Consider the following 24,158-nt stretch of genomic DNA (forward strand, 5'->3'; position numbering starts at 1 on the left):
ATTTAAGATATTCTTTAAGAATTCTGAGCTTTCTTTGAAAAGTTCTACAACATTATTGAAGCAGATGAAAAACACTTATAGTGGGACTTCTAATATGGGCTGGTGAAGTGGAGTTCTCTTCCTTCAGCCCATATGAGAATTCCAGTTCTGACAAAGTTTTCTTTCCATTTTTATTTCAGAGTAACTTAAATATCTTTATTCTAATTTCTGACATACTAATTCAAGGAAGACAGAGAAAATAATGTAAACAGAGGCATTTTTTCATCCTTCCTCAAATGATTTCACCATTGATTTCACCAGTGTTTGCATTCCAAGATTCAGATAAAATACAAACATCTTTTGAGCATCTCCATATCCCCTCTGTACTGAAACACATTTGGCAGTCCTTCTATTAGCAGAATGTCTTACACATAAGAAAATTATCACAGCAGATGTAAAACTTGCCTATCAATACAAACAGAATCAGAGTCCAAATCAGCTCTAAATTTCAGGAGGCCTTGGCAGCAGTGCCTGTTCACAGCATTGAAATCCCTTAAATACACCATGTTGTATTTACTGTTGGGAGGACTAGTAAAGACCAAAAGCAAACGTGAACTCCCAGTGCTAAAGCTGCCAAATTTAGGGATTCTTCACAAAGCACTTCTGAAAGATAAAATTTCTGTGGAACTCTATTGCCACCAATCGTCGTCTCTATATCTGCCAGCTGAAGCTCAGGTCCCTGGTGGAAAAAGACTCCAACATGAGCAAGGAACTGACTCCTTTTCATACTGTAGCAGTCATAAACCAGGCTCTTCTGTAACCATTTTGTGGAGACCTCCAGTCACAACAGCAAGATCGTTGCTGAGTGTGTGAGACGTCAAAGCCCAAGCACATTTACTGAACGCATTCTCCAAAACTTGCTCTGACTTTAAACTTTTCTCAGCATTTCTCCTCACATTTGCAGATAATTATACTTGTCTCTAAGGTGACCCAAATGGTAACATCAAATCAGAAGAAAACCTTTCTCATTGTATGGACATGTGTCAGAGAAACCTGGATTCCGTCAGTGGAAAAACTGAAACAGCAGTGGGGTCAGATGCAAGTGTGTGACCTCAAGGGTTCTTGCTCAACTTTCTTCCCCTGCACTACAGCCCTGAATTCAACACTTCAATTTCACATCCTTCTGATCCCAAATTTAACTAACTCCTGCAATATACCTATCACAAAGACACATATATAGGCAGATACCCAACGCCCAACGCAGACTCACACGTGCAATATCCAAGGAAGACCACTAATCCCCCAAGAACTGTGGATTGCTGGAACTCCTCTTCCTGTGTTGTCTCTGACCACCACTGAAGCACCCACTGCTGTTACCACAGGCTTTTCACTCCTGACAGACCACCAGTGCTTGTTCCTCACTTGCCTGAAGAGAGCAAAACATGGAGTGGGGGTCAATGGAAACAGCGTCTCCCATTCATTCCCAGATGTTGTAGAGCCAACAACTGCAGCACTTTCCAATTAAATATTGCTGTCACTGTGGGGCAGCCCAGTTCAGCACAGCACGTCCAAAGTCATTCAATGTACTCATCCAGCCATGCAAATGCTTTTATTACTAAGAAGTTCTCAGACCATACTGAACAGAGGAAAAATAACAAAGAAGAAAACAAGGAAACTGCCAAGACAGGCTTTTCTCTGATGGAAACAATTTCTGAAACACTGCATGTGTTAAGGAAGCTACTTCTTTGTTGTGAGTTAGTGATGATTGGCCCTACTTTTAAGTTTTATTGATCGCAATAACTTTTCCCTCTGAATAATCTAAGAGTCAACATTCCAAGACAGTTTATTTTTTCATAAATGTCCTGCATTGGCTCATATGTCAGTTACGTGGAGTTAACAAAAACAATTCAGTTTCTTTAAAGAACCTGAAGTTATTCCACCTGTGGACTAAAACAACTTTCATACCGTTTTAAACAAAACAAACAAACCCAACAGAACCCAGGTCAAAAGAACTACTACAAAGCAGCCTCGTGACTGGAGCACTTACTAAGACTTTGGTGGTGTATTTGAATCCCTGTCCTAAACCCTGAAGAAGGGTTTCAGGCCCAGTCTTTCACCGCGCAGGAGAATGCTGTCACTGCTCTATTATCCTACAGGAACACCTTGAAAACTGCAAGCACTGTTAAAGCAAGTTCCTAGAGTGGTGAGAAGAGGACAACTCTTAACTGTGATGCAGACCCGTGTAGCAATTTATACATAAAACTTACGTACCAGACTATCACCCATGTGAAGAAAAGTAAAAAAAAATAGTTTGTTGGCTCCAGGCTTATGGGAATAGCTCTATGCAAGATACCTAAATAAGGTAATGGCACATCTAGCAAGAACTAAACTTCAGTTACAAGGTATTTGTTCTGATCATTGAGTACAGAAGTTTTGGCAACTCCAGTGGATATTCCCATACATGTATTTTGCTTCATGACTAAATTTTCATGTGAAGTGTAAGGCTAGTTTCTAGGTATCTCATAGTTTCAGGCTTTTATTTTGCTGCCAAACATACCCTCAGGAGGTCACAAAATCCTGGGTCACCAGGGACCAAGAGCAGCAAAGAGGATGATATAATCTGCATCTGGGAAAAAAGCCAAACCCAGCTCTTACTGATGCTCCAGCACTTTGATTCTAAAGGGAAACCTGCATCTTTTTCTTTTTTTTTTTTTTTTTCTCCTTAGCAAGAAATCAGCTGTTTCAAGTGGCATCAAGTAGCTAAAATGGGTCTGGGACAGAAAAAAAACCATGAGGGATTAAAAAAACCCAAACCAAACCCAAGGAAAAATAAACAAGAACGCTTTGGTAGATAATTTAAAAACATCTTCATGGCTGATGCAAGTTGTTGTTGTTAATTACAACTGAAATGCTGTCACAGAAATCTCCACCAAATTAAGAAGCTGATTACACTTCAAATTAAGTTAAAAATCAGTTGTTGATACGCTGCAGAAGAGCTGACACTTTGCATTAGTACTAATTCTGAAATGGTTTCCTTGATGCTTTTTCAAAAATCCGATCCTGCTTGAATCTCAGCCTTTTTCAAGATGTGGTGAATGTCCCCAGTCCCAGGAGAGCCCTCCATGTGCACCCCCAGCCTCTGGATGACACCTGCAGAAATGCAGTCCAGAAGATAAGTCCTCAGGGACGAGAGTGCAGTTGCTCTCTCCCCTGGCTGCAGCAGCAGCAGCACAGATGAAGGAAGCCTGCACTGAATTTGATTCCTTCCAAGCAGAAGGACACAGCACACAGAGCCACAAAGGGCTGCAATGTCCCTGTTCAGTGCAGTGGTGTAGTTGGGCAGGGCACCTGCACGTAAACAAGCTATGGGTGAGGACACAAGGAGCAAACTTGCCCCTTCATAGAATCATATGGGGTTGGACTGGACCTCTGGAGATCATCTAGTCCAACCCCCCCGCTAGAGTGGGGCTATCCAGAGCAGGTTGCACAGGATCTTGTCCAGGCAGTTTTTGAGTGTCTCCAGAGAAGGAGATTCCACCACCTCTCTGGGCAGCCTGTTCCAGTGCTCCACCACTCTTACAGTAAAGAAGTTCCTCCTCATGTTTAGGTGGAACTTCCTATACTCAAGTTTGTGCCCATTTCCTCTTGTCCTGTCACTGGGCACCACTGAGAAAAGACCAGCCCCGTCCTCCTGACACCCTCCCTTTAAGGATTTGTACGCATTAATTAGATCTCCCTAAGCCTTCTCTTCTCAATACTGAAAAGACCCAATTCCTTCAGCCTCTCCTTGTAGGAGAGATGCTCCAGGCCCTTAATCGTCCTTGTGGCGCTTTGTTGTACCCTCTCCAGCAGTTGCCTGTCCTTGAACTGGGGAGCCCAGAACTGGACACAATACTCCAGATGGGGCCTCACCAGGGCAGAGTAGGGAGCAGGATGACTTCCCTTGACCTGCTGGCCATGGTCTTCTTGATGCACCCCAGGATGCCATTGGCCTTCTTGGCCACAAGGGCACAGTGCTGGCTCATGGTCATCCTGTTGTCCACAAGAACTCCCAGATCTTTTTCCTCAGAGCTGCTCTCCAGCAGATCAGCCCCCAACCTGTCCTGGTGCAGGGGGTTATTTCTCCTGAGGTGCAGCACCCTACGCTTGCCCTTGTTAAATTTCATTAGATTTCTCTTGGCCCATCTCTCCACCCTGTCCAGGTCTTGCTGGATGGCAGCACAGCCTTCTGGTGTGTCAGCCACCCCTCCTAGTTTTGTGTCATCAGCAAACTTGCTGAGGGTACATTCCATCCCTTCGTCCAGGTCAAAAATGCATCCAAATGCCTTGCAGCTTTTTCCAGGCAGCTCTTTGGGAGAGTGGAAAGCATGACACCCATAGTGGCTGATTGCTCCTGGAAAACTCAAATCCCCGTGCCCCTCTGGCATGCTCTTTGGTAGCTCAAAGAACCTTGTGCACTGCTGAGAGATATTTATGGCCTCGCTCATCCTAAGGCTGTGCTTTTCAAGAGGGGACAGAGTGGTACAGCAGAGGCTGAAGCAAGAAGCGAGCACGGCAGATGACATTTGCTCTAAAGCTTTAGCTCTTTATCCAGACAACCTGCACACACTTCTTACACCTTTATTCTCTTGACAATGATGGTCTTTATGAAGGAGGAGCCACTTCTAGGAGAAGCTACTAAAAAGGAAAATATGAAACAGCAGCTGTGTTCACAAATCAGCGTTAATACCTTCCAGACCACTAGAACCTTTCAAATGCTATTTTCATGAATGCTCCTAAAACTACACTCTAGAAAGACTCACTAGAAATTCATGTCAGAGCTAGAGGCAGAGGATTAAAACAATTGTTTGAGAAGTGTTTTCTCCTTCCACACCATTCTTAGATAGAAAAACATAAGATATTGTAAATCTAGAAACCAGAATTTAAGGGAAAAGTTTGCAGAGTCTCATTGCTTCCCAACCCTCCTTCCCTCTGCCACTTAAGCTGGGGTAAAGGCAATCACTGACAGCAGCAGACATCTCAGGACATTTCCAAGTGTTAAATAACAATTATATAGAAGAAAAACACGTACGCAAACACAAGTATGTAAAGAATGCCAACACTTCAAAAATATAAAAAGCAACTAAATCATCAATAAATACTGTTCTCCATGAGAAGCACCACTTTAACCAGGTGATAAATAGTTTCCCAAAGAACAGATATTTCCAAATACGTTACAATGAAGCAAACCTGTAATTATATGCAAGCTCCCCGGCTGTGACATTTCACAGCCCGCCAGCATCCGAAAGGAAACAATGCTGACACAGAAGTAGCAGCCTGACATTTTTTTGACTTATAAAATGGTAACATGATTAAACTATACAGCCAAATCCTACAGTGGACCTGAGTACTGGTGCTGAGAGAGCAAACACAGGCCTGGCTACTGCAGGCGGTGGCCCACAGCCTTATGGAACCAGGCAGCTGACAGGGTGGGGGATCTAAGGGGGCATCCAGAGACTGACCCTCACCTGAGCACATTCCAGGCACCACTCCCAGCCCAGGGGTGCAGCTGTAAAACTAAGAGGTGATGCCACCATATGGTACAGGAGTGCTGGGAACTAAATTATGGACAATCTGTTCGTAAAAAAAATGCACAATTTTGGCATGATAAAGGTATAAACTACAATGACAAAAAATCAGCAGCAAGAGCAGGTTACAGATGAAAACCTGACACTAATGGCTGATGGCAGGAGGTTTCTTTACACTCTATGGATCTAAATCAAGTACTTGATCAAGAATGTTTTCTTATGCTTAGGGTAAAAAAACCTAAAAATTAACATAATAATGAGCTAATTGTTAGCAAATTAATAAAATTAACATGTGTATGAGATCAGTGCATCGGCATCGACTTGCTTTGTGGGTGAAGCAACACAGGGTGGACAAACACAGTGGGAAGAACTGCCTCAGGGAACCTGGAGGAGATCAGCCCAAGGCCACCAGCACACAAAGCAGCAGACACCCTGGGGAAGGTGGAAGAGCAGAAGAAAGACGATGTTTAGGCTTTATCACCAGCCCAGGGCAACAAGCATATAAACTGTTTCATAATGTTCATTCCAGCTCCTCTTACTTGTTCCACTGGATTTGGAAAAGCAAGGCTTTCCTGTTAAATGCTAATGAAAATGAGCCACTGGGATTTAAACACTGATTACTCATTTTAAATGTTACATTTATTGATGCTGGTAAGCCACCAGCTCTCCTTCAGTGCAATTATGCCGTGCTTGGCCAAAGAAGTGGAACTTTATTTAAGAGCACAGCCCCAGGCTCAATTCTACAGTGTAATTTTTGTACCTTCTGAATATCAGACAAGGCTTGGCCACGAGCTGACAGAGACTCTTCAAGTTGACTTCTGCAAAACCAGGTTTCTAAATGAGGATTCTGTGCAACCTGTAACCAGTAAGAAAAAAAAACTTAGGTAACTGTTGTGTATAAAAATGAAACTGAAAATGGAAAGCACTGGTGGATTCTTCCTCTGCAGCTCTTCATGCTGTCCCTCTCAGAATTAACCCAATTCACAGTGGCCTAGCAGGGCAGAGAAGACAACTGCCAGCTCAATCACTTCCTGCAGGACTCAAAAAAGCTGATTCTTTCAACTGTGCAGTATAGAAAACATTAGCCCAGTTTCATGCTGTCCCTCTCGGAATTAACCCAATTCACAGTGGCCTAGCAGGGCAGAGAAGACAACTGCCAGCTCAATCACTTCCTGCAGGACTCAAAAAAGCTGATTCTTTCAACTGTGCAGTATAGAAAACAGCATTATATATGGGCCTATTGTGGAGGAGAGGGTTGTCATGTTAGACAAATGCAGCATCTCAAAGAGGCCCCCTTGAACACATCCACTGGGCCTGGTTACATTGACTTCATGAAAGCTTCCACAAACACTGAAGTTTACGAGCACGTTTCAGCAAACTGCAGGAAAAACTATGGAAGAAATAACATAGTGATTGCAAAATAATAATAAGGGGATCTATAACTAATGAACAATTCAAACCAGGAATAGTACTCCTGAATTGCTCAACGCCAGATGAGTTCTTAAGCACAATCCAATCGCCTTGCAGTGAATACTCACATTTTCTAACTTCCTTCCAGATTAAATACTTTCTCATTTTGCAACAAAAGCTTTAGAAGTCTTGACAGTATCAGCACTCATTGTTGCACACTGTAAGAAGCACATTATCTTAATGAGGGACTAAAGAGTTCTTAAACTTCTGGTATAATCTCAAAAATACAAATGACATAATAATTTAGACTGAAAACAATGACCTATTATAAACACCTGAAAAGTGTTGGGCTTGGGGAACTGAACCAAGTCGTACATTGCTATTACAGCAGCAAATTGCTCCATGGTTTAACACTGTGAATTTCCCAGAAGATGGGAGGACCATCGGTTGGACTCCAGGCGCTGTTCTAAGAGGAGGGAAAGGTGAGGATTTAAACCAGCTGCTATCTAGCAGCTCAATATTGATGATCTGATTTGGAAACTGGATTAAACTGCAAGGATTAACACACACACAGTCCAGCTGCATGGATTTATGGTTGTCATGACAACCAACAGAAAATGTATCCCACTAATCCTCTCCAAGCAGATCCATCTCCATGCAGTACTAACAAAATTTATCACTAGCACAGACATACTTACAGTGATTTCATTGCAGATATCGAGATTGGTATAATCTCTAACTCTCTCTGCATCTTAAAATACCAATTCACAACCAGAGGGAAAGAAAGGTTCAGCTTATGAATGAATGCTGGAAGCAACGAAACATCCTTGGGTGTTATCTGAAATTTATTTCTTAGAAAATTTTAGTGTTTTCCAATTAATTTTCCATGGTACTAAGTGTGCAAATATGCATTTATTTTATAAACATAATAAAGTTACTATTATGCTATGTTTCCCACATTAGGCAAAGTCCTCTCATATTTCAAGCAAGACTCATGCTGACTTCTATTTTGGAGTTATCTTTCTCATTAACTTGTTTTCTTTGTCATGAGGAGAAGAGTCTTTGACTTTATGTTCCACATAAAAGTCAGGAAAGAAAATCAGGAAGCTGCACAGTGTTTTCAGTTCCACTGCTGCCTGCAGAATTATTTAGTCTGTGTAACACTAGTAAAGTACAGAAAAAGAAAAACAAATGGGAAAATAAAAGTCATTTACCTACTTTACAGAAACAGTCAGAAGCTGAGCTGATTCATATTTGCCAAGTGCCCTAAAAGGGAGCTGTCCTTGCAAGGACTGCTTTTTTCCAAACACCCAGTAGAGCCGTCCTTGAAGATTTTCTCAGTCTTAGTCAAGAGTTTCAAAGGTTGCAGTTTATTCCCTGATTCACAGTGAAAATCAGGAAGAGAAGCAAATGCTATCAACTTCCAGGGCTCCGGAAGAACACCAGAGGCCAAGACTGTCCATGCAAAAGTTGTGTGGTGTTCCCAGCAGTAAGCAGCTAATCCCACCACATGCCTGTATGGTTCAGTATGTGTATGTTCCCCCTCCAGTGTAACTTTGCCTCCAGAAAAAAACCAAAAACCACAAATCCCCCTTGCAAAGAGCACCTTTTGAACATATATCTTACAACCACCTCTTGTGCTTTCCCCAGGCAAAGCACTACAGCTGCTATGATGCCATATCTGCTTGGGTCAGCGCTCTGTATCTGGTGAAGTAGGAAACTGCAACACCTCCTCTCCAAAGAGCATCTCAAATCCTGAGTGGGGAAGTCCAGAAAATCCTCCCATGAAGTTCAACCTACATGATCCAAAGAAAAATCCTTTTTAGCAAAGGGCTAATTGATTAATATATTGTAATGTGGCTACAATCACAGAATCACAGAATGGTAGGGGTTAGAAGGCATCTTTGGAGATCATCTAGTCCGACCCCCCTGCCAAAGCAGGTTCACCTACAGCAGGTTGCACAGGATCATGTCCAGGTGCATTTTGAGTATCTCCAGAGAAGAAGACTCCACACCATCTCTGAGAAGCCTGTTCCAGTGCTGTCACCCTCAAAGAAGTTCTTCCTCATGTTGAGATGGAATTTTCTGTGTTCCAGTGTATGCCCGTTGCCCCTTGTCCAGGTGTCACTGAGAAGAGCCTGACTCCACCCGCTTGACACCTGCCTTTTAGACATTTATATGCATTGATGAGATCCCCTCACATTTCGCTCTTCTCCAGATCTGGAGCACCTTTCTTTTTCCTCATAAGAAAGGTGCTCCAGTCCCTTGACCATCTTTGCAGCCCTCTGCTGGATCTCTCCAGTAGTTACTTTTCTTTCTTGAATGAGGGAGAGGGGCAGAACTGGACACAGTACTCCAGATACGGTCTCACCAGGACAGAGTACAGGGGGAGGATAACCCTCGACCTACTGGCCATGCTCTTTCTAATGCATCCAATGCATGCCATTGGCCTTCTTGGCCACCAGGGCACAGTGCTGGCTCATGGACAACTTGTTGTCCACCAGGACTCCCAGGTCTCTCTCTGCAGAGCTGCTTTCCAGGAGGTCAGCCCCCAACCTGCACTGGTGCAGGGGTTAATCCTCCCCAGGTACAGGACCCTGCACTTGCCCTTGTTTAATTTCATCAGGTTCCTCTCTGCCCAACTGTCCAGCCTGTCCAGGTCTCCGAGTGGCAGCAGAGCCTTCTGGTGTGTCAGCCACCCCTTCCAGTTTTGTGTCATCAGCAAACTTGTTGAGGGTGCACTCTGTCCCCTTATCCGGGTGGATAATGAATACCTTGAACAAGACCAGACCCAGTGCTGACCCCTGGAGAACACCAGTAGCTACAGGCCTCCAACTGGACTCCGTGCCACCGATCACAAACCTCTGAGCTCTGAACAACCAATTCTTTTCCAGGTGACTTAACTGCCTTCAGAACAGAATCACTAGATCAGAATGTATAATAATACATTTTTATATATGCAATAATTATTTATATGTGCAGTAGTGCAGTGCCTGTGTTAGTTTACCAAATTATTTCGAGTATTTTCATGTGAAAAAGCCAAGGATTCCACAACTGGACAATAGTTTTTTAAGTACCCCAGAACCTGCAATTTTTAAACCAACACTCAAGAGATCCCAAAGAAGTAACTGTAAGAATAGTAAAATTGGCACATTCAGGTTTATCAGCTTCTAATTCCCAAACAGACCAACTGCCAAGAACTAACTGAAATCCTCACATCTATTTGTGGGATAGGACTGTATTTAGAAAAGAAGTATCAGCTGAATTAAAGGCACTAGAAGATGGGTGATAATATTTAAGTGGTCAGAAAAAATATACTCAACCAAATTATTCACTCATTTACAGCCATGGGATTGCTCAGCCCCTGGAACAGCTTTAGCTCTGAGAAGATATTTAAAAAGAAATTACCCAGTGCAAGAAAAAAAATACTATATATGTAATTTCACACCCATTTCGATATTTAATTCAGGTTTTTGCTGCACAAGCACCCTTCTCGCCCTGAAAATGAGTACACCAGCTTTTACTTTTCCTCCTGATCTGTGGCTGGTAAACAGGCGGTACCACACGTGCAGCCGTGGTGTCCACCAAACGGCGTGGTGACCATCAGCCACAATGCCCACTTACCTCCCGAGGGGATGCCCTCTACATCCCGAGAGGCTGTAAATGACACACACTTCTCTCGTGACACCCGCTGTTAGGTGTCCGGCAGCAGCCCTGCCAGCCCCCCCGAAGCCGTGCCAACAGACGACGCGATGTAAGGAGTAATATCCCAGCCCAGGAAACACGGGAGCCTGTCCTGCCTTCCTTCCCCGGAATTACTCCTGTACTTTGTACGTCAAGCACAAAATGGGATTTCTTCGGCTGAAAATATTTCGGCTTTAGGCTTCAGCATCAGGGGCCGGGGGGCGTCGGGCGGGACACAGGTGCCTCTCCAACAACCTGCATTCACCTGGTGATTACAGCCCACCCACACGGGCACCGACCCACGCCCCCAGCGCAGCGCCTGGCAAATTAACACACAAATTAAAACAGCAGCTACTGCCCTGCTGACGCCGTTATCGCCCCTCCAGCGGCACAAGAACTGTTCGCACCGGCGGGCACTTCCCCACCGCCCCCCGGTTAAAGCGCGGGCGGGCAGCGGGGCACAAGCCAAGCTCTGGGGAAAGGCTGCGCTGGAAGAGCAGGTACCTGACCGCCGGCTCCGCCGGGACTTCGCCGCCCCTTCCCGCCGCCCGGACCCGCACCGCGGGCCTCAGCGCCGCTGCCCGCCATTTGCTCCTGTCAGGCGGCCCGCCATTTGCCCGCCTCCCTCCCCTCCCGTGGCGGAGACGCGCCTTCCTCCCCACGCTCCCACCCGCCACGGCGACCCTCGGGAGAGGCAGCTCCCGGCGACCTGGCTGAGGGGGCCGGTAGCCCCAGACTGAGGAGGGTGTGTGGGGACCGTCCCGGGCTGACGGGGCCGGTAGCCCCGGACTGAGGAGGGTGTGTGGGGGCTGTCCCAGGCTGAGGGGGCCGGAAGCCCCGGCAGAGGGGGGTGTGTGGGGACCGTCCCGGGCTGACGGGGCCGGTAGCCCCGGACTGAGGAGGGTGTGTGGGGGCTGTCCCGGGCTGAGGGGCCGCCTTTGCAGCCGAACCTCGGACAGCTCCGTCGGCGGCGGCCCCCGCGGTCAGGCACCGGCCCCCGCCTCCCCTCATCCCCGCCGGGTACCGCTTGTCCCCACACGGGAGACCCGCACCGCGGGAGCTGCCGCCTGCACCCCCTCCTTCCTCGCTTCAGGTCTTTTAACGGTACAAATGCTTTCCCCCCAAAGGCCGCCAGACCTCGCTGAAGGAAGGGGAAGGAGACGTGCCATCAGAGACGGCTATGGATGTGAAGGCCTCGTTGGTCAGAAATCACCATGGCGCTGAGCGTCGTCCACCCTGAGCGCTGGCAGGGATGTCCATGTGTTCATGGAACCGGGAACAGCCACGGCTGAAGCAGGGCTAGGTCAGAGCTGGTGCGTAGGGACAGGGCTCCAGCTTCTGCTGGACCTGCCCGAGCTGCCAGTTGTTTGACAAAGCTACAACTTGCCTGTATTGTCATCATCAACAGGTTGGTTTCATTCTCAAATTACTTACTACCAGCAAACCCTACAGCACATTACATTTTCATGATAGTCCCTATAGAAAAGATTCCTCAACCCTTAAAAATAAGCAACCAAACTAAACATCTGTTATAAATGTTTTCTCATTGAAATAATGAGTTACAGAGTTTGTGTAAAAGAGTACAATATTCTGCAACGGTAGCTACTTAGAAGTTCCACTACAGGCAGGTGAAACAAACCAGAGGCTGCATCATCTTCCTTTAGTGACCACACAGGACTGACATTTGATTTCATCCTCATAAGCCTGCGGATGAAAGGCTTTGGCTCAGGAAGACTCTTTTTTTTTTTTTTTTTTAAAAAAAAAAAAGCAGCTAGTCCTTTCTTACATTGCCTGAATAAAGTTTCTTGAACTACTGATCAGCTTCCTTTCCCCTCCCTGCTCTGCTTTCAGAAATAGCTTATGGCCTGCCATGAATATGACATATAAATCTAAAAGTCCACCTCTAACCTCCATGTCAATTTAATGCTCAATTTTATTTTATATCCAGACACACCTCACAGGTTTTGTTCATTCCCAGTTTTCTGTTTCTCACTGCCTAGACCCCACTGCTTTAGCTGATTAGTTTCATTTGGTGTAAATTCAAGCATTCACCCCATATGCTATGATATTGCAAACTACAAGCTAGTACTTGCACAACCCAGAGCTCTGGGACCAGCAGGATATCTGTTTTTAGAAGGAACCCTTCCAGTGATGCACAGATAATAAAGACTTCGGGAGAGGTCTGTGTGTCTATACAGACATTTGGGGCAGAAAGAGGATGATGGCAAGGGGGCTGCTCCAGGCAGCAGCCAGAACTCCCAGTTCCCCATCAGTCTTCCCTTCCCCAGTATCAGCTGTTGCAGTAAGGAGGCATGAGGAGCTCCACAGGTGGGAGCAATTTGGGTTTCACCCATTTGGGAAGGGAATTTTAGGGAAGAGGCAGTAGCAAAGGGAAAGGCTCTCCGGTGGAGCTATTGCTTGAGGAGAACCTTTCCCCTCTGGATGAGGGAGGGATTGCTCATGGTCCCGCTGTGCTCAGAGGGTGGCTGGATGGGGCACTGCCGGGCGCAACAACAGGTTTCTCTCCTACCAAATTAATGAACTGTTGTTGAAAAGGGGAGATCAAACAGAAGAACAAAGAAAGAGCCCAGCTGTGTTTACCAAACCGCAGCCCTGCTACCAATACCATGGAACTGCTCAATTTACATTGGACTTGGATTATCTAGAGGTTAGTTTCATTGGTTAGACACACAGCCAGATTGTTCCTTTAATTCCACAGATTCAGACCTTGTGTCTATATGCACAAATACCTAAAAAAGCAGTTACACAGCTAAGCAAGCAGGCCTGTCCCCTCCGTGTTATCAAAAGATGAGCTTATCGGATGTCAGGTATAAATATAATAGCCAACCTTTACCAACATTTTTAACACTGGGCCACATCCTTCACTCTACATAGTATCTCATCACATACTACTTGCACCTCAGAAAACACAAAATACCATAAAAAAGGAAGCAAGTTACATTAATCAAATTGTTTGAAATTTTAATTGAGATCCACGTTTGTTTTGCAACAGTTTCTCGAAGGCTATGATGAAACACAAGAATCATTTTGAATGAGACTAAATAAAAGCACAAATCCCAGGAAAAAAATCTGCATTCAAAGACTGAATAGAAAAGCCTGATTTTTAACTAAGATCTACAAGATTACCAAAAGTATTAGGGAACATCCTTGCAAAAATTCCTCCCTGCAGTTAAGGCTTTGAAAGTTTTTCAGAAGTGTGGAGAACCTCTAGTCTCAAGGCAATAATTGAGAATTAGAAGTCCTTAGCATCCTTGAACAAAGAACTAGACAATGATTTTCTAAACAAATCTAACTTTACTGTAAAGAGCTATTAATTTTATTACAAATGAGATTGATTCTTACCACAGAGAGCTGGCACGGTAACTGCTGCTCACTCAGTTGTTCCTAATTTATTGGATGAAACAAATAATGCAACATTTCATGGTTGGTATTGTTTTATTGTCTAATATTGATTAAATTATTTACAGTCCTACTTTTCAACCCACAGTTTAGCACTCATACCTATGGCTTTTACTTTTATGTTTAGCACATCTTTGTGTCAAGTGTCAGAATTGGTTTAAAAAACCAGGAACCTGATACCATATAGACAAGTCTCCTATGTATTTATGTTTAAACATACTCATTTTCAAAAATGACAATTTATAAAAGAAGAGTCTGCTGGTAGCTTTCTTCCAGCTCATGTTTACCACAGATTGTACTGAGCTTTTCCTATTTAAAGTGTTCCTTTTAGAGTGTCCCGCTGCCTCGACACGGAATCTGTTTCCTCCCTCAGCCCCCTGTCTCTAAATTTAATGCAAGAAAATAAAAACCAGTAGCTGACAGTTTTAAGCAAAAATATAAAGCACTATAACATCACCTACATTGCCTTTTACTGAACTAAGTTCTTGAACACTCTAGGAACTTTGTGGATATTTAACCAGTCAGTGTTGAAAAGGCACAGGATTTTTGTGCTCAGGGACCTCCAGCAACAATGTTTTTTCCCCAGCTTGAAAGTCAGGGACCGCTGTTAGGACACAGCAAACAGTCTAATCCGAAAATTCAGAAGTACCCAATTGCCACTTACAACAGAACCCACCAGATTTTACTGATTCTTCTGCCGGAGACACTCTGCCATTCTGTTACAGGAGTTTGCTTCTGTTGCAAGAGGAAAAGAGGTGAACTTACCCTCACATATACCCAGGGATGGGGTAACAATGATACAAGCTATTCACTATTAAAATCCTCACAAAGCTGTCCCTGTCTGCCGTAGTTTCTGTTCCATGGTATTACATGAATGGGAAAGTTATTTTTCACATGAGAGAAGATTAGTTGTTCATGAAGAAGGCTAATTTTGGTCCACTTGTCCAGCTTCCTAAGGACATACTGGAAAGCATATTGGAAAGGTGAGCACTCGTGGTGCAAAAACCAATGTAAAAGTTAACAAAAATAATTTGGTATTTCATTCTTGAACCTGCAGTGTCATTATCTGTCCTAGTCATCCACCTTTTCATTCTGTGTGTCCACTAATTGTTGAGTTTTTAAGTCTTCGGCTTGTTCCTGATCTTCCTTATCTGCATCATCTACTTGATTAGGTTCCTTTTCTTCCGCTTCTCTTTGATCAACACTTTCATATTCTACTTGTTCGAGGTCTGTTCCATCTATAAGTTCTGCCTGAACTTCTTCCATCTGTATTTGATTTACGTGCTCAACATGTAACTGCTCCACGTGAACTTCAGCTCCTTGTTCAGTCTGAATATGTTCAACTTCCAAGTAGCTAATTTGCACCTGTTCTTGCAGTTCATCTATCTGTGTGCCTTTCACTTGATTGTCCTGTATGAGATCCTGGTGCATCTGTTCCACAGTCACCTGTGCAGGATCCACTTGTACCTGAATTACTGGTAGGACATGAACTTGCTCCACTTGTTCTATTATAGTCATTGATGTTACTGGTTCAGCTTCCACAGCTTCCACTGGAAGAACCTCTTCTGCCACTATTCGTTCTGAAATATTGTGCATTTCTTTGAGATGCCTTCTCAGCTCACTGCCTTGCATAAACCACAGATCACATAAAGTACAGTGGTTGGGTTTGTCACCGGTGTGTATTACCAAGTGATCCTTGAATTGATCCCAGCTGTTAAACACACTGTTGCAAACCTGAAACAAAAGACACAGTATATTAAACAGTGCCAATAGCGCCTATTTCAGATCATGGCTACAGATAAATAGCATGGCTTCTTCCTACTTGGATTAAAAAAACCCATATGTTAGAGGTTAAGAGCTGAGAAGTCAGCTTCAGATAAGAAGATGACCTAGTATTATTTATTTTTAAAAAACAGTGTGCTACTTTGAGCTGTGCATTCACAGGATACCTACAAAATTTATGAGTCAGTACAGCATTTGAAAGTTTTCTTATTTTAACCTTATGTGAAATTCATGTACAGTATCATGCCCCAATAAATGTCTGGTACTAGAGTTTTGGGTGGAAAGCTATTTATGTAGTAATACTGTACAATGAAAGTGTAATACAAATTGGCCTTTTACTGAAGATCTAGATGCAGTACCACCAGCCGGCTCTTCCTTATCAGCTTTCATTTGCTCATGGCATTATGAGGTCTAACTGGCTAGACTGAACTCTCCCATTTTGCCATTTCAAAAAAAAAAACCAAAATGACACAGATTTCAGCAGATAAAATCTTCTTAAAACTCCATCCCTTTTAATTCCCTTCCAGATAGAAGTGTTGCCTCAACTGCAGACACACTATTTTCACATAGCACACGAGCACACTTCCTTCCCTTCAGCTGGCAGCAAGGTAAGTAGCCTGAAAACAACACACAGAGACTGCAGAAATGAATGAGGTGCCAGGGCAGGAGAGAGAGAAGAGTAGAGTCAGGTTTGGAATAAAGAAACAGGCTCAGTATCTTTGTCCATGCAAGTCCATTTCAGCATGCCTTCATTGCTGGCAAATTGTTTTGAAAAAGAATGCTTCATCTCCTCATAATTTTCAGCAACAGCACAGAAGGATGATGGAGTATCTGACAGGGATTAACTCGAGAGCAGGTGTATGTAGCGTAGCTAAATATCTCCATTTTGGTTTTGAAGTCTGTCAAAATGGGTTTGTGATGCTAGTGTCATGCTCTTCCCCCAACCCCCGCCCCAGGCTCATGCTTTAGAATGAAGTTGTACATACACGTGTTAAAATACTAACCTTATAGATCAGCACTCAAAATTACTTAGTCATACATAAAGGTAATGACTATTGGCAATGCCCAAGCATGTAATTATTCCTGCCACGTGGAGCCTTATTCAGTACTTGAGGCATACACTGAAGAGCACCAAAAGTGCTCAAAGAAGTACAATTTTGTTATCTGCTCTTTGGTCAGTGAGTCAAGATTTATTTATTGAACACTATTCACACTTAGTTCTAAAGTGAGAAAAGGATCAAGAAAAATTTGTCAAAGAATTGCTGTAGTTTCCACGGGCTGAAGAATCACTAATCCATATTCACAACATCTGTGAAAGGATGTTTCCATTTAGAAAGAGAAAGCTAGGACACCAAGCCATTAGACCAAAGGGTCACAAAGACAAAACCGTATGTTCATTGAAGCCATTAGGTACAACTTTCTGTTACACAGTAATTCTCACATTCAGAACAAACTTATCTTTAAGACAAAGGTATGGCCCCAAGCATTAACTTCAGACTAGCATAACAACTAAATGATGCAACAGCACCAGTGACACTTCACATTAATTGATTTGATCAGCAACACAAAATTAATCTCCTACAGTACTCAGTGCTTTCTGTGAATAAGATCACTCTCTGTTTTGGAACAAATAAAGCTGGTATCCAGCAGTTTTCTTCACTATACAACCCAATTTAACCTCAAACCACAGCCATTTTGTGAACTGAGTGAGAGCCTTCAGGGAAAAACAGACAGAGAGAGAAAGGAAGGGAAAGACGAGGAGGAAGCTGAGGGGGGGGCAGGGAGGAAGAGAGAAACAGATAGAAAGAGAAAAAGAGAGAGAGAAGAGGGAGAGAGAGAGGGAAAAAGAGTGAAGCGAAAGAGTAAGCATGAAAGAGCAAAAGAGAGAGAGAAGGGGGCAGAGAGAAAGAGCATCTGAGAGAGAGGTAAGTGTGTTCTTGTTTGAGACTGTCAGAGCAGTGGGGCAGCAAAACGGCAAATAAAAATGCTACAACAAACCTCAGCTCCTGTATTTTCCAGCTTTTCAGAATCAACTTTTGAAACGTCCATTATGTATAGTGATCAAGTACCTACAGATCAATCTACCTACAGCATTTCTATTTCCTTAGAAGACATTACAGACTACCATCATAAGTTGGAATGACTTTCCAGACAAAGTCAATATACTGGATGTCCAACAGAAGAATAATACAATAGGAAATAAAACAGCACTTTGTATTTTGGACTGGAGTGAAGCATGCTCACAATTGGTAAAGACCTAGGTCAGTGCATCAAGAACCTTGCAAAGGAAGCAGGAGGATCAGTAAAATGCAGATGAACACAGAATCTCCCTGATTTCAAGTATTACGAGGCTCCTTATCAGTAGTTCTGTATTTTAAATAGAACTACTTAGATACAAGAATTTATCTGCACGTTGTGGTTGAATGCAATCCTTGTATTTATTTTACTAAAAGTAGCTGTTGGAAACGTGAGCCCACCCTTGTTGCCTTTCCTGCTGCGTGCTCCCACGCTGCCCCAGCGCAGGAAGGAGGTACCCACCTGACATTCGTACAGCTTCTTCCTTCCCTTTTTGGCTCCAGCTCCAGACTGACAGGCCGTCAGGTGACATTTGAGCGTGCTATTCCTAGCAAAACGTTCGTGGCAGTTTGGACATTCAAACGGTTTTTCACCTGTTAAGACAGATACAGGGATTTGTAAGTGTATAAAACCAGCCAGTTTTCTGTCACCTTTCTCTTCCTCCCCTCTCTCCCTTTTGTTTAGCTTGATAAATATGCTGTAAAGATGTGGCAAACTGGATTATTCGACAGAAGAGGAGAAAGACATTATATGTAAACTTTGTTTTTGTAAATAAAAGGGCAAAAACCTAACGTGGAGTGATAATTCTTAATTTGAAAAAAAAAGGTAACAATTTCCAGTGCCATTTAAGGTACACTTAAGTTTTTATGGAAATTAGATTACTGTTCTGACAAAATATCTTAATGAAATAGCAGCTATTTCTCTCTTTTTGTCTGATAATGTTTACAATTAAAGAATCCATGTCAGTAAATTTATGATGTGACACATAAAAGAAGTGCTTAAATAATACCAAGTTTTATTTTCAAAAACAGTAGCAGCTTATGGTTGAGAGCTGAAACTGAGCTCCAGAAAAAGAAGTTGGCATGGAATGACCATGAAATAACAATGCATCAGTATTAAAACAAACAAACAAACACCCCATTGTGTCCTCCCCTGCCCCCCAAATTCCAGTGAAGAGAAGCACAGTGGGACGTAAATTGGCATAAGGAAGATAAAAATTCCTTTCACTTCATTTCAAACCTGGTACCAAACACAGAAGCCAGCTAAGGACAACAGCAGGGGAGGCTGAAAACAGGTCGTTTCCTCTTTTTCATCCAAAGTAGTATATTGTTATTACTGTCATCAAGTAGTAACAAAGAACAACTTGTGTCTCTTGTTTACTAATTCCATCATGCACAAACACAATGAAATTCAAGGAAATTAAAGTACAAAAAGTTAGGAACAGTGTGTTTCTTCTGATAGTCTGATAATTATATCTGTGGAGGTACTGACACCAACATCGCTACTGAAACAAACATCTTAATGAACTCCAAAAGAGGCCAAGACATTTCAGGGAATAACATAAGAATCTATCCTATCTAGTTTGAAAGCCTGCATTTTCAGGAATGCAGTAGTTATAGACTATTGAGATGGAATGCCAATAAACCTGTATTTTCAGAAATAAAGATATTCAGAAATTCCTAATTAACTGCTCAAAAAAAAGCCACAAGTAGCCTATAATTCTCATTTATATACATAAAGGCTACTGAAAAATGTTAAATGTTGGGAACATTCCCCTTAATCGTTCCAAAATGCTATGGTTTTGGAGGCTGTTGTACAGGTAGTGCAGAGGATGCTGAACTGCCTTAAGTCTTGCAGGTCAAAAGTCATGGACTTTGCCCAAGCAACTGGTGGGTACCACAGAGCAAAACTCACACCACAGACCTTCACCTGCCCTGTGACCTGGCTACATTTAGGTAGTTGCCAGGAGCAAGACACCAGTCAGGGACAGATTTATTCTATTCTTACTCAGATTCTTCAGTAATCTCCAACCTATTCTCCCGAAAATGTCTGAAAGTGACAATTCAAAGATAATGGTGGCAACGTCCAAAGACCAAAAGACATTGCCCAACTTCTTGCACAGTGCAAATCAGCGCCGTGAGCTGGGGTGCACCAGCCACAGCAGTGATGGAAAACACAGAGAGCACGCCAGGTGTCTCCTCTCTTCTCTGAGAAACACACTGGCCAGCTGGAGGTTAAACTCCTCTGCTAAAGGTGACAACTTGCTTCTCCTCCTGGTGTAGCATCCAGCTATGAGTTTAGTCTCACCTAAGGGAGATATTACAAAGAGAGAGAGGTTTGGCCTTATCTTTTTCTCCCTTTATGAGAAGAGATGAGACTTCAATTGCCAATGGTAACTCACAGGACAGAAATATCTCACTGGAGATAGTCCAATATTGTGCCAGTCCTTTCTAATCTGAGAGTCACAGGAAGGAGACTGTCCCAAATAAATATTTTTAACCCAAAGAAATTCATAACAACATATTAACTTTTATTTGCCTAATATGGAAGAAATACCAGGGAATTAAACCATAACCATGAAGCTACCATATCATTATGTAGATTGGGATTAGAGAGAAATAGTAAACCTAGTTATTACTTTTTTTCCCCCACACACACCAGAGGCAGGCGTTTATTAAATGAATTTCTTGGGATCATTTTCTCAAGGTACATAAATAAAGTCCATTTATTCACTCCTATGGAAGATGTTACTTGCCATTTAAAGCACGCTTCCTGTAAAACATATTTTAGATTTACCAAGAATGGCAAAGACCTTGATTAATTTTTACTAGGAGGTCTGTATACAAATTACTTCAGTTACAAGTTTTTCAGACAAGGGTAGATTAATTTAGCTGCTTGGAGCACATCACGATTCCTTTACTTTCATCTGCACCCACGTGAGCACACACACACTCTCCATAAAAGGGCAACAAGAAAAAAAATAATCAAGAATGCCTAAGATTGAGAACTATTCAGCAGTCAAAATTCCCAGTAAAATCAGAGGCAATCAAAGCTGTTCAGTGTCTCTTTCTGCTAGGGAACATAAGCTTTGCAAAATATCAGCCTGTTGAGAGGAGTAGCTTCATTCTAAGATTTATTTTTGTATGAGGAAATTGCTTTTCTTGTGTAAGACAAATTAGAGCTATTGAACTCGACAGATATTCATTGCTTCAGTGCAGCCTTGCAGAATTTGTCATGTGCGGTACTTAATGATTGGCAAGTGAAATCTCATCCACTGTCATAAAGGGGAGAAAGATAATAACTAGATCAGACAGAAACTCCTCCCTCTTTATAAATTCTGGAGATTACTTCGTTAATACTTTCAGACATACATAACATGCGAGACATTTCTGAGGTATTTTTTCAGAGACTCAGAAGCTTCCTAAGGCACTGCATGCATGAGTGAGAAAGAAACTCCACAGATCTCCTTCCTTTCTATTGTTGATACAAAGGTAACAGCCATTGGTAATGTTAAATTCCTACATCACAAAAAAAAATATCCTACATCACACTGACAAGGTGGCTATTTCTGCCCCAGTTGCTATTTTCATGTTATTGCTAGTCTTGTGATTAAGCAGCAACAAGATCAAATACTTTGTAGGACATTTTGTCCCAGGCCTTTTCATTTCATTTGAGCATTCAACCGGTGCTGTACAGAATTCAGAACTTAGCCTTTGGCTGAATGGGATTTTTTGCACTGACCTTAGGAGCCCACAGTTAAGCAGTAGCATCTGTTTTAATTTTAACCTTAAGGATTTTGAAAATGCAAAACCAGAAGTAATTAGATTCCATGCTTTATACTTGTAACAATAGATAATTAGAAAGTGGTCTGTACGTCCCATGATACGCCAAGTTGCTTTGTCTCCAGAATCCTTCATTGCAGGAACAACCAACGTATTGTGATATTTGGGTTACTCTGTTAATCTGCCACAAACTTTTCTCTGAAAATACTATTGTTAAGTAGCTTGTATTTGGATTGCTCGTAATGGAGAAACACTCCGTGCTTCACAGGGAATAAAGACTTGCCAACAACTGTTTATAAATGGAACTTTTAAGAGGCTATTTGGAATAGACTGGACACAGTGTCATATATCAATACTCAGTAGTCCCACACACAGATCCAAAGAAATTAGAATTAAAAAGTTTTAACAACAATAAGAAGCTGTTAAAGAAATAGGGCTGCCACCCTCCATTAAATTCTTATTGACGACTCATGACTGACATATTAAACAAAAGCATCTGAAAGATCAGGACCACGTATATTTTACATTCAGAGTTACTTGTATAATGCTCAGTATCTCTTCAGACAGTAGACTTTTCAGTGAGATGAAGAAGTAGCATCTTAACCTCCCATATTATAAAGAAGAAAGAAGGAGCACAAGTCATTTTGTGCTCAAAAAATCCTACCCAGATTTCAGAGGCTGATTTTACAGTTAAAAAAAAAAAAGTGCACTACAGTCACTAAACATGTTTTGCTGCATTAATTAACAAAGAAAAATCAAATCACAGATGAGATGTTAAGCGCAAGGGTGAAACTTTCCAAACAAGATGGTACAAGAGAGAATTCTTTGGGGTCATTGTATACCTAATGGATTAATAAGCATTCACTCAGAAGTGTCATAGAAGTTACATCAAGAAGTTACATAAAGAAACCTTCTGAACTGTATTCCACTGAGAAGTTCTCAGTTCCAATCAAATTTCAATAGATTTACTAGTGGAGAAGCTGCATTAGTGCTTTCTGGTTTCAGGTGTCTATTTTTAACCTCATCAATCCTTCAAAATTGTACATGAATTGAAAACAAAATAAACGATCAAACAAAAAGACAAACCAGCATTTCAGTTGTAACCAGAAGCCAAGTATTTCTAGCACTCAGGACTTGTGTTCTCTTCAGCTTATTCTCTGTTTCCTCTAAACATGCAAAAACCCAAAATGCCAGAGCCAAGGCCCCAAGGACAGGACTATAGCAGCACTCTTACCTGTGTGCTTCCGGAGGTGCTCCTTAAAATGCCCGAAGTGGTCAAACTGCTTATCACAATACTGGCATATATGTATTTTCTTGCCAGGTCTTTGCTTCTTGCTGGCACCACCTTCATCAAGGTGGTAACAGGTGAGGTGCTGTTTCAAAGCACTCTCTCGTAGGTACCTTTTATTGCATATGTCACACTTGTAACTCTCTGTAGAGTGTGTTTTCATGTGTTCCTTAAAATGGTAAAACAATTTAAACGAACGGTTACATTTCTCACAGTGGAATAAATTGTTCACGTGTGACAGCTGAAGTTCCACAATTTCAATACCTTCTACCTGTTTGCACGAGGGATCAGTTGCACTATCACCTTCTTCTTGGATCTGGCATTTTCTCTCTCCCTGACGATACTTGCTGGTGATATCTGCCAAAAGAGCCAAAGCAGATTCATCTGATGTACCCGTTGTCTGGATGTACTTTATGGATTGCTCTGCAGAAGCTACTTCTTCAAGTGTTTCGATGCTGTCATCTTCTACTTCAATTGTCCCTTCAGCAATCTCAACCTCAATTTCAACAGGCTCCGATTCTGCAGATGGCAGTGTTTCTGTGATAACATTAGAGGTTTCAGCTATCTTCCTCTTTTTTGGTTTACTTTTGCCTTGTGCTTGATTTGATTCTAAGGGTGATGAATTTTCTTTGTTCCTGTAAAGCATTTGCATAAACAAGGTTAAGATCCATAAGCACTGACATAACAATTCCTGCCTAATACTGAGCTTCTGCATCCAACATTCTCTAGCTGTTTCTCAAAGAAGCTGAATGACAAATGACCACATAACCTGTGTGCATGTAAGAAGCTAGTTTGCCTTTAATCTATACTCTTCAGGGCTGTAAAACAGTATGGTTAAAGCTGCAGAGTGCTTGACGTAAGTATACTAAAGTGTTTTAAACAGCTCTGCTTAAATGATACAAAGCACCTATCAAGAAGAAAGGCCAGTTACCCTAATGACACCGGCTTATCTGAGAAACTTGTGGAATTCTGTACTTGGAAAGAAAACTTCCCCAAAGGAAGGAGTTCTTTGGTGTGTCTACTCAGAAATAAGATTCAAGTCCTTCCTATGCTATACCTCCTGGAGTGTGTGCAATTGCTTGCAGCACTTACAGCTTGTTAGAAAACACCACAGCCATGACTTCATACAATGACTATTATAACAACATGTACTTCAGAAAGTACACAGCT

At 42.4% G+C, this 24,158-nt stretch overlaps 2 protein-coding genes across 8 annotated transcripts in view; both read right to left on the minus strand.

The window, feature by feature from the left end:
• Positions 1-11,273, minus strand: part of NIM1K (NIM1 serine/threonine protein kinase) — a 33,655-nt gene extending 22,382 nt beyond the window's left edge. The window contains exons 1-3 of one of the 6 annotated variants that reach the window (XM_014964892.1): positions 10,581-10,709; positions 8,589-8,752; positions 6,307-6,402 (exon numbers count right to left, since the gene is read on the minus strand). The gene's annotated coding sequence lies outside the window, so the exon portion shown is untranslated. Of the gene's footprint in view, positions 1-1,249; positions 1,312-6,306; positions 6,403-8,588; positions 8,753-10,580; positions 10,712-11,144 lie in introns of those variants that run through there. The other 5 variants (XM_014964894.1, XM_014964893.1, XM_014964897.1 and 2 more) reach the window with 5 other exon arrangements.
• A 2,254-nt stretch (positions 11,274-13,527) lies between these two features.
• Positions 13,528-24,158, minus strand: part of ZNF131 (zinc finger protein 131) — a 29,845-nt gene continuing 19,214 nt past the window's right edge. Inside the window, exons 5-8 of one of the 2 annotated variants that reach the window (XM_014964891.1) lie at positions 23,260-23,623; positions 22,935-23,157; positions 18,381-18,511; positions 13,565-15,794 (exon numbers count right to left, since the gene is read on the minus strand). In XM_014964891.1, the coding sequence (XP_014820377.1) occupies positions 15,132-15,794; positions 18,381-18,511; positions 22,935-23,157; positions 23,260-23,623 (1,381 nt within the window). In that variant the 3' untranslated portion in view covers positions 13,565-15,131. Of the gene's footprint in view, positions 15,795-18,380; positions 18,512-22,934; positions 23,624-24,158 lie in introns of both variants that reach the window. The other variant, XM_014964890.1, reaches the window with a different exon arrangement.

Source organism: Calidris pugnax, unplaced genomic scaffold (genome assembly GCF_001431845.1).
Source record: "Calidris pugnax isolate Ruff unplaced genomic scaffold, ASM143184v1 scaffold273, whole genome shotgun sequence".
Lineage (NCBI taxonomy): Eukaryota > Metazoa > Chordata > Aves > Charadriiformes > Scolopacidae > Calidris > Calidris pugnax.